Source organism: Zalophus californianus, chromosome 10 (genome assembly GCF_009762305.2).
Source record: "Zalophus californianus isolate mZalCal1 chromosome 10, mZalCal1.pri.v2, whole genome shotgun sequence".
Lineage (NCBI taxonomy): Eukaryota > Metazoa > Chordata > Mammalia > Carnivora > Otariidae > Zalophus > Zalophus californianus.
Window position 1 is genome coordinate 24,767,399 of NC_045604.1, and position 16,614 is coordinate 24,784,012.

Sequence of the window (16,614 nt, forward strand, 5' to 3'; positions counted from 1 at the left end):
TGGCCAGAAGCTCGTAAAGGCGGGTGGCTACCTGTGAATAGCTAAAAGCAAATATCAGGCCTCACAGAGAAGAGACTAGCCCAGGTACACCTGAGTCAGCTGGCTCCCGGCCCCCCACTCAAGACTGGAGGGAAGGGTGGACCCATGCAGCTATGGTCAGGGCTGGCTCAGAAACTGGGCCAGGTGGGAGTCCGCAGGTGAGAGAGACTGCAAGACTCAACTATAACGTTTGAAGACAAGCAGCAGGAGAAACAAGGCCAAGGCTGACCCATTAAGGCCAAAGACCAAAAGCGTAACCCTTGTGCCTAATCCATGCAAAACACATGTGCTTACTCATCTGCTTCTCTAATCATCTTTGTGTCACAGATCAGGAAGCATGGGCCAGATGTCAAGGGCATCTAGCCACCTTACTGACCAGGACCCTCAAATGCAGTGTAATTGAGGGCAGGTAATCTTCTTGAGCCCTAGATTCCTAATCTTCAAATTGGAGATAGTAACTCTGATCCATAGGGTGATAGGATAGTCAAATGAAGTAATACCAAGAGACGTTTAAGTACTATCTAAATATAAGGCACACATTCTAACTCTTAGCTCTTGCCACTCACTTCTATGTGCAAATAGCTGATTCAAGGGAATATTTCCTGGGAGACAGGAGTGCATTGCAGTTATGAGCATGGGCTTAAGTAATCAGGCCTCGGCACAAATCTTGCCTCTGTCACTTATTAGCTGACTCTGGGTAAGTCATCTAAACTCTGAATTTTAAACTGTAAAAATGGAGATAAAAGTGCCTTCCTCCCAGGATTGTAGTAAGAACTGAGTAAGATGAAGCATAAAGGGCTTCACCTCCTATCTGGAACATGGCAAGCCCCCAATGGACCATGGCTACTATCTTCATAATTCTTCTCAAAATGCTCCAAGATGCCCGAGCAACAGAACTGGAGAACACCTGACCAGTTCTCCAATACCAGGGAAAAGGTGCCCTTGAGCCCCCAGCTTTAAGCACTTACATCAATAAGGTCAGACAGGTCGTGGATGTAGTACTTGAAGACAGATGCATTGGTTGCCTCCAGAGCCAGTAAGTACTCATTCCGGGCTTTAATGGCCTTCAACTTATTCTCTGTGTACTTGGCTTGGCGCTGAAAAGGGAACAGAAGTTCAATTCTACTTTTTTTTTAAAAAGGGGAGATTGTGCTCTAAAATATGAAAGTACAGTACATTCGAGAACCACAATTGTGCTGCTACTCCCTGTGCGCTTCTGCCTTAAATTGGGTTCTAATTCTGTTTAATGAGCTTCAAGGGCATAATGTAGATCAATCCAGGAAAGGTTAATGAGGCTCCCTACTTTCGATGCATGTCCCACTTTGGTTCTACCCGCAAACACCAGTCTCCATCCTTGTACTGCCACCCAGAAGAAGGTGTCATTACATCTGCCCCTGAATATGGGACATCTGATGCCAAGCCCTAGGTCTGCAGTCCCTCTCCCAGGCTTGGGAAAGGTTTCTGTTGTTTCTGATGAATCCGCTACAGGTGAAAAACTTGGAGCCCCCACGCCCAAGTTCTTCCAGTACCTAGAATTTCTTCCAGGGCAGACAGCAAGGACTTACTTTTGGCCATTAGGCACTAAAGGAATGAGTCTCTTTGTTCTGCTCTTCATAGCACCTACTGGAAAAATCCTATCAATCCTGACTTCCACAGTGCTCCTCCCCAGCCCCTAAAGATGCTGAAGCATCCGTACCTTCTCCTTCATCTTCTCAATCTTCTTCACTGAGCTCCTCCGGACATGCTTCTCTTCAATGCGGACATTGGACGAGGAGTCAGGGGAGCGTGGGGTCTGCCGGTCTTCCTGCTTTACCGATTTTCCAAATTGCTTCTCCTCCTGCTTCTCTGCCTCCTTTAGCTTGCTCTGAGCACTGATGCTGTCGGCATTGTACATGTGATAGGTCTTCATGACCTGCAAGACACCCCCCGCCCCCGCCCCCAGAGGTCAAGCCAATAGGATCAATTATCTGCTTTACAGACTACCAGATTCAGCTGGACCTGTCCCACATGAAGCACTATCCTCATGCCTTTACGGGAAAACTTCTTAAGTGTTTGGTTCAGCCAACACTGCATATTAAAGACCACCCCAAAGCACAGGAAAGCAGCATTTGAATGGAGCCAGTATGTCTTATTCTTAAAATGACTTCACGTCTTCCATCATGCATTATTTTTTTAAAACTTTTTTTTATTTATTTATTCATGAGAGACGGGGGGGGGGGCAGAGGGAGAAGCAGGCTCCCAAGGAACAGGGAGCCCGATGCGGGACTCGATCCCAGGACCCTGGGATCATGACCTGAGCCGAAGGCAGACGCTTAACCATCTGAGGCACCCAGGCGCCCCCATCATGCATTATTTACTTCTATTTATCAACACTTGTAAGCATGACTCTTTTATACCTGCTAAGTAATTTCTATCGCTCAGCCAGAGGACACAAGGTTAGGAACCCTGAGGAGGCCAGCACAGCTTGTGGAGTGGTCTATACTTTTTGGACCTTTCAGATACAAAACGGGGAAGAAGAAAGGCTCCAAAAACTCTTTCTACTGCCCTAGCATTCTAGGGGTCCGTCTGGCCTGCTTCACGTGGATCGAACACCCTCTCTCCTGGGAACTAACTAGAACAGCAGTGGCAGTAACAACAGTAGCTCTCGTTTCTTGAGCATGTAGTATATGCGTGGCTTTGTGCCAGGTGCTACACATGCACTTTCTTATTTCATCCTTACAGCAACCCTGGGATCTAGAAAACGACCCGATGAAGACTGTTAACCCACACAACAATTCACGTTAAGAGCCTAAGAAGGAATAAAACCCACATTCGGTGAAACCAGAGTTGCCATAGGAAGGAAGCAGTGTTAAAGGAGAAAAAGACAATTCTCAAATTTCCCACCAAAGCCACTGTCTGAGAATCCAGTCTCTTTTCTTAACGAGGAGGCCGGGCAGCCTAGAACTTGTGTGTGTTTCCTCCCAAACATACTTCCAACCACAAGGTGCCTGCTCTTCCCTCCGTTTCCACACAGGGGGCCTCTAGCTTCTATCTGGGAATTAAAAATGCTGATTACAACTAAGCGAGCTGAAGTTCAAGAGTGCTGACATTTTAATGTCGTGCAATCTCTTTGAGAGGGAGAGAGTGTGGGAGTTGGGTGTATGTGTTGGGGGGCAGGGTGCAGACCGAACAACAGAGGGGAGTAAGGGCATAATACTGACAACAATCTCTACCACTTACTTAGTACGTGCTGTGTGTCAGAGGCTTTATGTGGGTCGCCTCAGTGAACCCTCACAACTCCTCTATAGGAGACATGTGATTATCTCCACTTTTAAAGATGGGGAAACTGCAGCTCAATGAGATTAAACTATCCTACCCAACATCACACAGCTAGTACATGGCAGAATCAGGATTCAAACCTAGGTTTGTCAGACCACAAAGTCCACATTCTGAGCCACTAGGCACCAGTGTCTTCCTCTGAATAGGACCAGAGCGGGGTTAGTTGGGAGGAAAGGTTAGGTTTAGTCAAGACCGGTTTGAAAAGAGGAACTGGTTTTATTAATGGCTTTGTGGTCCTAACCGGGGGGCTAATCTGGAGACATTTTTGACTGTCACAACTTGGAAGCTTGCTCCTGGCATCGAGTGGGTAGAAGCCAGGGAGGCTGCTAACCACCCAGTGCACAGGACAGCCCCCACCACAAAGCTGTCTACCCAAATGTCCATGGTGCTGAAGTTGAGAAATCCTGGAAGGACCTTACGGGTGTACTCATCCCTTAGGATCAGTGAGAGGTGGTGGAAAGAATAAAGAGTATTGGGACATCAACAAAATCAAAGTTCATTAGAGTTTAAACATCTCATTTTGGATACAGAACGTTTTAAATCAGCTTCACCTTATTTTCAACCTGACATCATTTCCCATAAGTATATGATCAACTCTGTACATTCTCTACACTGGAGAAATGATATTTAATAACTGGTAGCATTAAAAACCTTTCTAAGTAATTAGAAAGGGTCCTCCAGATTCCAGGGTGACTCAGAAGTGAGGAAGAGGCATCTGTTTTCCAGGCTGAAGAAGGGTATTTGGGAGACTACTTTTTCTTTCTTTTCACCTGAATATGGATTCAAAAGCTTGAACAAAGAGTTACAAAAATGAATGATTATTAAGAAAGTTATTTTCCATTTCATGAAGATGCGTGATAGATAAAGAAACACTACGAATGAATATGAGACAAAAAAGGACTCAAAGGAATAATGCCAAGAAGACAAAAATGAATAAAAATTAGTGATTTATATTGCTTCTTTTCACTAAAGAACTCTCTTTAAAAGAGTAAACTAAGAAACTATGAATTCCTAAGGGTAAGCACCACTTCTTCTTTTGTGTTTTCTTCCCTCCTCCACAGTTGGGAAATGTGTCACGTCCACACTTGGTAATTTTACAATCAATGTGGTTGCCCAAATGACTTAATGACAACAAATCTCTCCGCTGTGGAAATACGGAAGAAGTACAGCTAGTAATCTTCAACTCAAGGAAAAACTGAGGTATCCAGACCCCAAAGCTTAAATAAGTGATGCCAAAACAATTGGAAAAATAAGAGAGTCAAGACAGAACTTGCAGAAATATATATGTATATATATATATATAGTGAGGCAAATATAAACTAGGGGAAAAACTCAGGAGTTTAAATTCTCAGTTCTACAAAGAGAATTCACTTTACTTCAAAAAAGGAAATCTTAACTCATGCCATTAGCTCTGCTCTCTCCCCAAGCCACACTAAAATAATAGAAAAGTTTTTATTACTGTTATGATTTCTTAGATATAAACTGAAGAAAAACAGAATGAAAGCAGCACATAAAAAGCAGGGAGGCAAGTAGTGAATGAGCTACCAAACCCTAAACCAAAAGAAGGCAGAGCCAAGAAGCAACCAGACTTACATCACAGAAGCCCTAAGAGGAACTGGTGGCAGAGGGATGAAGGTGGAGCTAAAACAAGAGAAACTACTGAAAGCCTAAGAACTGTTGGATGACCAGATCCCATCCCCACCCCCTCCATAGTGGAGGACTAGAGGCATAGTCTCTTCTGGAGGGCTTATGGATTGGGGACACCAGGGCTCAGCTGAGGATAGGGGTACCGAACTTAAAACAGGAAGATCAACAGAAAGTTCTATACTGAATGTTGTGATGGCCCTGGCCTCCTCACAACTCAGGCCCCAAACATAGGCAGGAGGTCAGAAGAGCCTTGTCTGGGGAATCTGACTAGCCAAGATAAAAGACCTAGAAATACTGATATCAGGGCTTCCCCAAGGAAACACCAGTCAGACCACCCTACAGTCAAGACCACAGTTGGCACAGAATTTCCAACCAGCTTTTCAATGCCTCACTTTAAAATATGAAAAGGCAGCTAAAGATTACCAAACATTGAAGGAAAATATCTGATATGAAAGGCCAAGACCAAAAGAGGCAATTTAGACGGAATAGAAAGTGCAAAAAAGAAGAAAACTTCAAAAGCAATCAATAATATCCCTAGAGAGATCAATGAAAAATGCAAAGACATTGTATCATGAAACAAGAACAGAATACAATGAAAAAGGAACATTTAGAGGACAATGAAAGAGCTCTTGGCAATTAAGATTCAATTCAAATCTCTCTCTCAGGGGCCTGACTTTGTGCCCTTCCTCTGGGAAGACATGTAAATGTTATCACCTCATACTTTATTTGCTGTTTTACTTTTCTGTCTCTTCTATTAAAACTAAATGCCTTGAGTTCAGGGACACGTCTCATTTGTCTTTGTAGCCCTAGTGCCTAGGGCCGGAGGCAAACAGGCAGGCAGAGCAGGGGGACTACGCAGTTACGCTGTCTCAAGGGAGTGGGTACTAAATACCAGCCTGCAATAGCTCTGCCAGCAGACAGCTGCTGCGCCCAATCAAGGAGCCACATAACCAGGGGAAGTATGGGAGTACAGGAGCTTTAAAACCACACCCCAGCATTGCAACACCTCTTCTTTCTTTCTCAATTCTAGGGCTTACTTGACTGTTCCTACTTAGTCAATGCATGTGGCTTCTGTGCCCCTACAGACCCTCCTTCCTGTGGGTACTTGCTGGGCTTTCTCAGATACAAACTCTGAGTACAGCTGAGGCAGAGAATGCCAGAGTTCTTGGGGAAGCAGCACACTTCAACTTCAAAGGCATTCCTGGATCACCAGTTGGAAAATGAAAACCACTTATACCATGGCCTACCAACTAGCCAGCTCATTATGGGGGGAAAAACACATGGAGGAGAATGCTCACGAGGGTTGCTCTCTGAATGGCAGCTGGGGGAAGCAGCCCCTGGCACAGAATGCCAAATCAGGGAAATCAAAGGTCCTTCAGGCAGAAAAGAGGAAGGTACAGAGGGGCAGCTGGCCACGTATGGTCTGAGTCTGGGCCTCTTGCCCAAAGGCATCTTTATTTGGGAACACCGAGACTCTGCCCCTTGGATCATTAAGATTCAAAAGTACTTACATTATCCACCCTTGGGTAATCAGTCTCCCAAAGAGAAATATTTTGAGCATTAGGGGAGACACAAGCTAAGGAGAACACTGAACATAGTGGGTTCCTTATATACTTGGCTTCCTTCATTCCATCCCACAGGTAACTTCTATTGTCCACAGGGTCACTGAAGCAAGAGGCCCTTTTGCCTTCCCAAAAAGCAAATAAGGTGAAAGCTCCTTATAAAAAGATCTCCCTTGTTCTCTTCTTAACTCCTCTGAGAGAGAGGAGAGAGAACATTCAGCAAGTAGCTTCCCAAAGCCAGCATATAATAGTGCCAGGTTCCTACTTGATGAAACCACTGTCAAATGTAGAATGACCAATCGTCCTGGCTTACCAAAGGACTTTCCTAGGTGTAGCACTCAAAGTCTCACGCCCCCCAAAAACCCTTCAGTTCTAGGCAAACTGGGATAGTCAGCCACCCTAATGCCATGGTGCCTTACTGAGACCAGTCCTACACTCATCTCACCCTACAGAAGAAACAAGTCAATTCTATCCTCTGAACTTTCTAATGGCCTACAGAATCTGCAAACTCACTTGGCCCTTAACTACTGTCGGATATTTTAGGAAGTGTGACTGGAGATACCAGTACATGAAGTTGTGGGGAGACCTGGGTCAAATTAAATTTGTATTTTAGTCTTGGACAAATTAAAAGAGTGTGTATCCAGGGATAAAAGATAACAGCAACGGGAACATACTCAGTGGTACTGTAATAGCATTGTATGGTGACGAATGGTAGGTGCGCTTGTGAGCAGAGCATAATGTACAGACTTGTTGAATCACTATGTTGTGTGCCTGAAACCATCGTAACACTGTGTGTCAATGACACGACAATAAAACAGAACAAAAATAAAAATAAAAAGAGGGTCTATCCATTCACCTCCTGGCAGGGGACTCCATGCCCAGCCAATTCTCAGTTTGTATACGCCAGCAGAAAGATTTCATGCTCTGCGTCAGCAGGAAAGCACTGGCCGATGTTGGACTGCCTGAAGACTGCAGTCCGACTCGCCAGTTCAGCCCTCTTCAAACCAGAGCAGCAAGTTCCACGGTTTTCTTCCTCATTCCTGCACAAACTATACCCTTTCACTTATTTATTTTTTAAAAATCACAGCATAATAGGAGATCTTGGGCTCTGAGCAAAGCTAACAGATCCCTAGGCGCTGTTCTTTTGTCGCTACCTCAAGTCCCACAGCAGAAGTGGCAAACTGAGTTTGAGCTGGTTTGGAGTCTGCTGGTTATCCCTTCTACTCCTCCCCAGAAAGAGCAAATAGCAGAGGCCCACGATGCTTACGGGGAAAATAAAAGGATTCATTTAATGACTTCATGTGTCATATTCTATCTTGGTGAATTCTTTGCCAGGAAAAGGGAGTAGTAGCTCTTCTTGGTGCCTAGAAGATACTCTAAAAATAAAGTGCAGACGTAAAGCATTAAAAAGACAACAGGGTTCAGGAAAACGCATCTAGTCTGTAAATGGTTCACATCAACACGCTTCTATTTTTATAAAAAGCCTTAACTGCACTTGAAAGAAATGAAAGTTTGGGAGTTGAACCAAAGAGTACCATCTATCTACTTCGCTTCAGAGCAGAAGAGTCACAGAGCACTAAGTCCAAACAAACTGAGCATCACTGGAGACCAGTCTGACGACTACTCTACCCTATTTACTTGCTTAATAGTTGCCATGACAAAAGAGCCACACCTAGGCTTTTGGATCAAGAACATGGAATTCTCTGATCCCAAATGCCTGTGATGCATGTCACCACTGCCTGTCTTCCTGTGAAGAAAGAAAGAAAGAAAGAACGAAGGGAAGGAAGGAAGGAAGGAAGGAAGGAAGGAAGGAAGGAAGGAAGGAAAGAAAGAAAGAAAGAAAGAAAAAGAAAGAAAGAAAGAAAGAATGAAAGAAAGAAAGAAAGAAAGAAAGAAAGAAAGAAAGAAAGAAAGAAAGAAAGAAAGAAAGAAAGAAAGAAAAAGAAGAGAGAGAGAGGAAGGAAGGAAGGAAAGAAGGAAGGAAGGAAGGAAATGCAGTGAATAAACAAGTAAACATAGGAAATCAATTTCACCACCAGAACAGGATAAGAAACCCTAGAGAACGACACAAGGCTTGGCACAGCTCCACTGAAGACAGGGGCCCTGAAAGGCTTTAGCTAACAACAGAAATAGTCTCTGTACGGCAGCAGGAATTTCCTCGATGTGCATATGTGTTTTAATTATAATTAACAAAACCTGGCTGGGGAGAAAGCACCACCATGACCTCCTTCCAGTGCATGAAGAAACATGCATCAGCCATGGGCATCACAAGCCTCGAGCACCAGCCATTTCAAAACAGATTGTATTTTCTTCTCCAAACCTGAAGCCTGCCTCTTCACTGAGGTTCGGTCTTTTAAAAATCCAGGGAGTCGATGCCAAGCTCTCTCTGCCTGAATTGGCCCCTTTGATCAGGGGCATTTAGGACTCTGTGCTTCCCCCTAGGGTACCCGCTCTTGTCGCAAACCCACAGATCAATCCAAGAACTGATGTGAAACCTTGAACATTAAGTCCTTCCTGGCAGGCACATATTAATGGTGCAATGCAGACTATGTTCCTCGCCATTAGCTCTGGGGTCCCTGGCTTGCTGCTAATGGGGGGGGGGGGGTCAGTTGTGCCGATGAAGGCCTTGGCTGGTCTCTGGAGATTATGCCCCAACGAGGCCAGAGTTAGGTTGCACAGCTGAGGAGGGATCTTATTTTAAGAGTTTTTGGCTCGTTCAGATTTGAAAATAAGAGTGTGAAGAAAAGAAATGGGTGGAGTCACCCCCAATGGGGACCATGCACTGTCCTCAATCTCAGCTCAGTTCGGTTGCTGATGTGACTACGGCCACAAGCTGCCAAACGCTGCTTCCCTCTGCTTGTTAAAGGGCCAGGCACCCATCTGATTTACCGAGTAGAGCTCATTCAGGACCTTCATCAAATCATCTTGGAGCTGCTGGCCGACTTCTTTACTCTGCAAGGAAAGAGGAATGGAGGTTAATCGGGAAACAGAAGGGGGGAGGGGGGCGACAAAGGCTTTACAACTAATGCAGACTCAATTAAGGGCCATTATTTAATCCAGCAAATCAGATAACCACTCCGATCAGACCCAATTACGGTCAGATTACTCAAAGAGTTTTAATAAAATGATGCCCCTTCAATAGCCTAGCTAAGGCAATCAGGTGGAGGGCAAATGGGTGTAGGCTTTGATTTTTCCACTGGTCCCCGAAGAGCAGGCTGGAAAGCCACATCCTACCTAGCAACTGTTGTTCGGCAGAGTAGGCTTTCTTGGACACTTGCACTTGAGCCTTCTTGAGAATTGTGGAGGAAAGTCAGATGTGGAATGGGATGCCACAGAAAGAAGAACATAAACATCCAAGGACTTCAGAGTACCTCACCAAATAGGAACCTCCAAGCAGGAAGGAGGGATATAGGTCTTACCTGATTTCTTTCTGCCCCAAACTCCCAGGGCAGTGGTACCCCAATAATGACTGGTTTGGAGATTAGCTAATGTTACCAGCTTCGGATAATACATGTGAAGGGGTCTCCAACCTGTTAATCCTTAGCAGTAGTGGCTCTCGGGTTCTTTGCTGCTACCACCCAGGGCTGGCATCTAACCACACAGACAGAATAGTACAAATAAAGAAGAATGAAGAAGCAGGAAGGAGAAAAGAGTCTCACCTTCTATACTGAGTGTTTTATGCCGAGCCCAAGAGAGCAGGGGATAAAACTGACTGGCATCACTGGGTCATCGAGAGGGGAAGCCCTCGTTTTATCTTCTGCTAGCTCCTTCTAGTTCTTTCCTACCAATCAGATACCAACAATGCCCTCCTATCAGAAGGTGGAATACTACCCTGGCACAGCTCTGCTCCCAGGGGAAGAAGGAAAGAGGTCTCGCATGTCAGAAACATAATCATTTACGATCCTGCTTTATTCAAGATGTATGACTTTCAAACTATTTTTTTTCTGATTACAAAAGGAATATACGTTTATTGTAATTAATAAGAAACCGGAAAAAGAAAAAAAAAACAAAAAACAACAAAACAAGAAAACTGTAGAAAACATCCAAAAAGAAAAAGTAACTTTTAATTCCTACCACTAAGAAATCACCACTCGACACTTTATCTCGTATGTGATATGATTTTCCCACGTGATTTTCATGAAATCGGGGTTGCATTATACACACTGTAACTTATTCACTTAAACAAACGTTTGTGAACAGTTCCCTCCATATTATTCTTCTAGAACATTATGAAAGATATTGCTGTAGCTCCTATTCTTGGACATCCACTTTGCTTACAAATTTTTATGATAAAACATGCTGTATTAAATTACTTGGTGTATCACCTATGCACACACCTTTCACCATTTTCTCCTAGAAGTCACATTGCTGAGTCAAAGACTATTCATTTATGCCATCAAATTGCCCTTGAGAAAAACTGTACCAATGAAAAATACCCCCAGAAGCCTAGAAGCATATTGAGTCACTTTCTCTTGACAATTCAGCATGATACCCTCCTGCAGTCCTTTGGCTCTAGTGAGCCTGAACTTTTTCTTTTTTTACATGTTTCTCAGGCATTTTCATGTCTCTTAAATGCTTTGCCTTTTTCTATTAAGGAATTAATTATGGAACACAACATCTGTGTGACCTTTGTTGTGTGGAGACAGGACTTTTTACACCTGGTAGTGTGGAAGTGGGTGGAAGGAGCCCCGAAGGAGCAATCACACAAGACTCCTATTCCCGGCTCCTCCACCATCGAGAAGGTAACATTGAACAACACGATTCTTCTCTCTGGGCCTCTGTTTTCTTTTCCATAAAATGAAAGGCTAACGCATTCCTCAGGCCCCTCCTAACCTCTGGCATTCTATGATTCTTCATGATATTTTGCCTGGCTTCGTGAGTCCATATTAGATGCAACCACCACCCACTTCAGTGTACGGTTGGTTGGCTTCACTTCCCAAAGTAGCAGATAATGAGCAAGTTCTCCTCAGGGACCGAGATGCCCTACAAAATAGATGACTTCAGGGTATCTTGCCAGTCTTAAATTTACCGTTCCCAAATGTCTCTCATTCAATGCCCTCAACCACTGGAAGAAGCCACAAGAGGAAATGCCTTTCATCTAGAATCTCACATACCAGCTTCTCCTTCCCATCATGAGGAGAGCTGAGCTCCACCGAAGCAGCAGAGATCCAAGGAGGTGAAGTGAGGCAAAATGACTCACCAGCCAGCCCCAGAGTCAGCAACAAGGCCAGGAAGTGACCATGAGTATCACTTCCAAGTGCCCTGCCCTCCGGCCTCCAGGTCAACTCCCCTGCCAGCCTCCCATCCTCCCTTCCCACCTCCTTGTGTTTAAATGGCAGAGGTTCCGGGGAGAAGGCTCCCATTCCTCTGCCCTGTTGCTTACCCAGGACTTAAATAACTTAGCCGCAGGAGGAGGGGGGAGGGGAAGGGAGGAGGAGAAAAAGCATAACGAATAAAAAAGCAATTAAGCCCAGGCAGATGTTTCCTTTCGTGTACCGATTAGCTGGAAAAGGACCGACTCAACTATTATCCCTGTTTATTTGAACAGGCTGCTGAAGCGATTCTGACTTACGGCTCCCTGTGGCTGAGGCCTGGGCTGGGAACACATGTGAGGCTCGCCCAGCTACAGCGCCCCCACGAAGCCCCCAGCAAACAGGAACAAGGCTGCCACCAGGAGAGAGGCAGGAAATGGCCAGGGCCTCCCTCCCCTTTCATAGATGCTAAAAGGCTACCATTTCTCTATTTCAGAAACCTTAACTGTGTGCCTCTGGGGGCAAGTGCGGCCCAGCAAGCCAGGAAGGGCTTCCATGCGGGCCGCTCTGCCTTCCAGAGCTGTCAGAGCTGGGAGGCTACAAGGGGGCCCCACCCAAAAACAAAAGGGACATTTAATCCTGGGAACAACAAAACCTGATGAGGCCCAGTCCCTGACAATGAAGTCTGCAGGGCCTTTCCGTTCCCCGTTAAAAAAAAAAGGCAACGGGTTTTCTAGGCAGGGAAGAAAAAGAGAATTTACAGAGCAGGCTTTGTGCGCTATCACACAGCCTGCATCTCTTTTCTTTAAAATTTCTTGGAAGAGAATGAGTCATCTAAACATTGCAGGAAACCAAATAGAAGTCGAGGGAAAAAATTACATTGGGCAAGGTTTTTCTCTTAAATGTTTGCATAGTACTCTTTGCCTGGAAAAAAAAAAAAGATGCCTAAATTTAGAGTAGAGATGTGGCACAGTGAACAATGCCGGTTCTCTGGGATAGGAAGTGCAATGGTGTCTCAGGCGGGGATCTTTTCTTTTGCAGCTCACCACAACCGCGTGGCCAGAGTGTGGTGCCGGGAGTGGGGGGCCCACTCTGCCGGCCGCCGGGGTGGGGCTGAGCCCCAATCCCAAGGCAGTGAGATCGCTACAGCCCCTGCCAGCCGTGCATTTAACAAAATGGGCCGGGAATCCTCCTTTCCCCACGGAGAGCTGCACCGGACGGCAGGAATGAAAACGCACAGCCTGGTTTTCCGCAGACCGTATCCTGCCAAAGCCTCCTCCCGCTAAGGAAGGCCAGGCACCCTGAGGCCACGGGGCCTGGACTGCCGGGTCCCGGGCTGGCCCCTCTTCTCTGGATGACTCCCTCTCCTGAGCTCGGACGGCCCTGTCTGTCGGCATTTCCCAAAGAACACAGATTACGCAAGGGTTTTAAAACCGGTCTTCGTCAGGGAGATCACCTTTTAACTTACCCTCGAGTGATTTTGCTCAGCACTGGCGGGGTGGGTGGGCTTCTGTTAAGGGGCTCTTTGTACTACGATGCCGTAGTATTGGACACACACAAAACGACCCCGTCTGTGTGAAAGAGAGAGGAAGGCCGGCCCCTGCCCTGTGGCGAGAGCTACTCCCAGCGCCGTCCCAAGGCTTAGCGGGTCAGCAGGTAGAACAGTGGGTCACTTAGTTCCCTGCCCACGAGCCCGTGCTAGCAGTCTTCCAAAAAAGAATCCAATTTTCAAGGGCATGGATCCCCCTCCACCAGTGCCAGCACCTCCCCCCACCCAGAGACTCCTGAGACCGTTAAAAAAATCCAGTTGAAAACTGAATTTTCGGGGCGCCTGGGTGGCTCAGTCGGTTGGGCGTCTGCCTTGGGCTCCGGGTCGTGGTCCTGGGGTCCTGGGATCGAGTCCCGCGTGGGGCTCCCTGCTTGGTGGGGAGTCTGTTCTCTCTCCCTCTGCCTGCCGCTCCCCCTGCTTGTGCTCTCTCTCCCTCTCTCTCTCTCAAATAAATAAATAAAATTTTAAAAATAATAAAATAAAGTAAAATTGAATTTACATGTACAGGTTTCTGAGGAAAGGGACGCGAAGCCTCTATGAAGCTCTGGCAGCAGAAGACGCGCCACCAGATGTAGAACGACAGCTGCAGGGACACTCATCCGGCACTTCAAAGAGGCCACGTTTGGCGAGCTGGAGCTTTGCCTGCAGTGCTTTTTGGTGGGGAGCACAGCAGTAAGAGGAGTGGGTATTTGGCAGCAGGGCCGGTGCTAGGGGATGGCAGACACTTGTGTCTGGCCCCTCCCCAACCCACCTCAGCCCATCAAAAACAAGTGGCACCGTGTGAAGTCACGGGGGTGTGCGGGTGGTGGCCCTGCAGGTCAGAGCTCAGACATGACTTCTAGATGTCCCCTCGGCCACATCACTTGGGTATACACACACAGAAGGACTCTTTCTAGTCCGCATGCACTCATTAGGATACCACGCGATGGCCCTAGGAAGGCTGTGTTCCACTTACAACTTCATACTCTGGGGAGCCCCAAGCTAGGATAAAATATAAATATACCGAATTGCAAAACTTTTATAGAGGGGTAGACTGGGAGCTGCCGTGAGAGGGACGCCCAAAGTGCTTTTACCTTCTAAAGACAGGGGAGACGGGGATTTCAAAATGTACATTTTTAAAATTGCAATCCAGTATATTATGGTGTGTCTACAATAAAACTACTTATTACGCACAGTACATTCTGCTATTTCCTACCCTTTTCTCTTCTCTTCTATTTTTTTTTAACGTTAGTCATAACTCACTAGGTTCATTTTACAACTCATTACTGAGTCATTATGCACAGGTTTAAAAAGACTGGGTACACTGAAGTTATGGAATTAATAAAGAAAATAGTGGGTTAGGAACTGGAGCCCACCAACTAAGACAGGCGCTAAATGACTTGCCTTCTCAAGGTGGGGGATCAGATGTTTGGAAGCAGGTTCAACTCCTAGATCTTGGCAAGGGGGAAATGCTGGATTTCAAGGAGTGAGCAACAAGGAGTCTGTTGGCAAATATTTACAGAACGCCTAGTATGTGTCAAGCACTTGTGGTTTGATTGGGAATATAGCAGTATACAAAACAGTTTAAAATTTACAAGCCACTGAGAAAGATGGACATTAATCTGATGTCCGAACCTATCAGAACACAACTCTTCCATTCCTAGAAAAGGAATGTCTTAAGACAGCTTTCTATTTGAGATCAATTTTTTTTTCTATCTCGGCCAAGAGGATTCCATACTTTAACCTGACCCCAGAGCAAATTAGATGGTGAACCTAGCATGCCAGAAACAGAAATCCGACTTCAAAAAAATCTAGGTATTCTACAACATACCCTTTTTCTTTGAATTTGCCTTTCTAAGTGAGAATAGATATTTCAGGTTATAATGACATTGCTTCGGTATAAGCGACTCCCCAAGTAGGCACATTCCACTTTTAAAGAATCTCTTAAGCTTGTCAGCACTGTAAAAACTAATCTCACCAGTAGCTCCTTCACTCAGAAGTGAATGGGTGTAGTTAAGCGCTCCTGGTGACAGGAGTCATAACTTAAAAGAAAATGTCTGAAACTGGATACAGTCTGAGACCCAAATTACCTGTCTCAGAATTCACCTTCTAACGCAACTGGTTTCTCAATTAGATTCTTGTTGAATTATCAGAATTACTTAGCCTAAACAACAAAACAGATTATAACTTTTTTTTTAATTTAATTTATTATTTGAGAGAGAGAAAGATTGAGAGAATGAGTGGGAGGAGGGGCAGAGGGAGAAGCAGACTCCCCGTGGAGCAGCGAGCCTGGCATGGGACTTGATCCCAGCACCCTGACATCATGACCTGGGCCAAAGGCAGACACTTAATGGACTGAGCCACCCAGGCGCCCCAGATTATAACTTTTAAAGCCCCTTTCTGTCTCCCATGGTGCCCAGCCCACTGCTTTGTGCACAGGAGCCATGAAGTAATCAGTTGTTGAATCAACTAGATCAAATTTTAGTTTAGACTTGAGCACTGTGCTTTCACCTAACCACAAGAATAAAACAACATAGTTGCCTTTTCTGCATGTAGATTCTTCAAAGTGGAAACTGCATCAGCAGTTGCCTACATAAACTCCCTCAGGTTACAGTTCACAGATGAGCCCCAAAAGGTGAAATGACTTTTCCAGGGTCAAACAGCTCTTCAGCATCCTGCCTAGGACCACCTGCAGTACCGGAGGAGGGTGAAGAGACACGCAGGCTCTGGATGGAGCCGGATTTGAATCCTGCTTCCCCCACCTGATCACATGACCTCGGGTAAATTATTTAACTACTCCATGCCTTAGTTTTCCACATCTGCAAAATAGGGTAATAATGAGATAATAATCCATGTAAAGTCCTTAAAACAGAATGTGGCACCCAGTACGCTCGGCAACTGTTAGGTACTATTATATTAGCATCTAGCCCTCTTTAACGCCCACTTGAGTGCTCTCTCTGCACTGTGCTCCTCACACATGTTAACGATCACGTCAGGTGGAACTGGGAAGGTCCCAGAAGCTGATCGCCAGGCAGGATTGCAGCTAACTCCCTCCGATGGAAGGGCTCTATCAACCCACAGGGAAGAACAATCTTTGCTTTTCCTTATGCCCCCTGCTGCACAATCTATTCTCCTCCTCAGTTTCAGTAAGAACCAAAGTAACAATGACTCCATAAGAAATAATGCAGTCTTCTGCTAAACAGTAGGTGTTTAGCAGAAAGGAGGAAATTGGGAGTGGAGGGAGGTGCTGTAGAAGTAAATGAGGATA

General features: G+C 45.6%; 1 protein-coding gene across 9 annotated transcripts in view; it reads right to left on the bottom strand.

Annotated features, from left to right (window-relative positions):
* Positions 1 to 16,614, bottom strand: part of SRGAP2 (SLIT-ROBO Rho GTPase activating protein 2) — a 227,266-nt gene that overhangs the window by 66,192 nt on the left and 144,460 nt on the right. For all 9 annotated transcript variants that reach the window (XR_003522906.1, XM_027610048.2, XM_027610047.1 and 6 more), the window contains exons 5-7: positions 9,456 to 9,518; positions 1,736 to 1,951; positions 1,008 to 1,136 (exon numbers count right to left, since the gene is read on the bottom strand). Coding sequence is in view for 8 of the 9 variants with exons in the window: in XM_027610048.2 (XP_027465849.1) it covers positions 1,008 to 1,136; positions 1,736 to 1,951; positions 9,456 to 9,518 (408 nt within the window). In the remaining variant the exon portion in view is untranslated. The remainder of the gene's footprint in view (positions 1 to 1,007; positions 1,137 to 1,735; positions 1,952 to 9,455; positions 9,519 to 16,614) is intronic.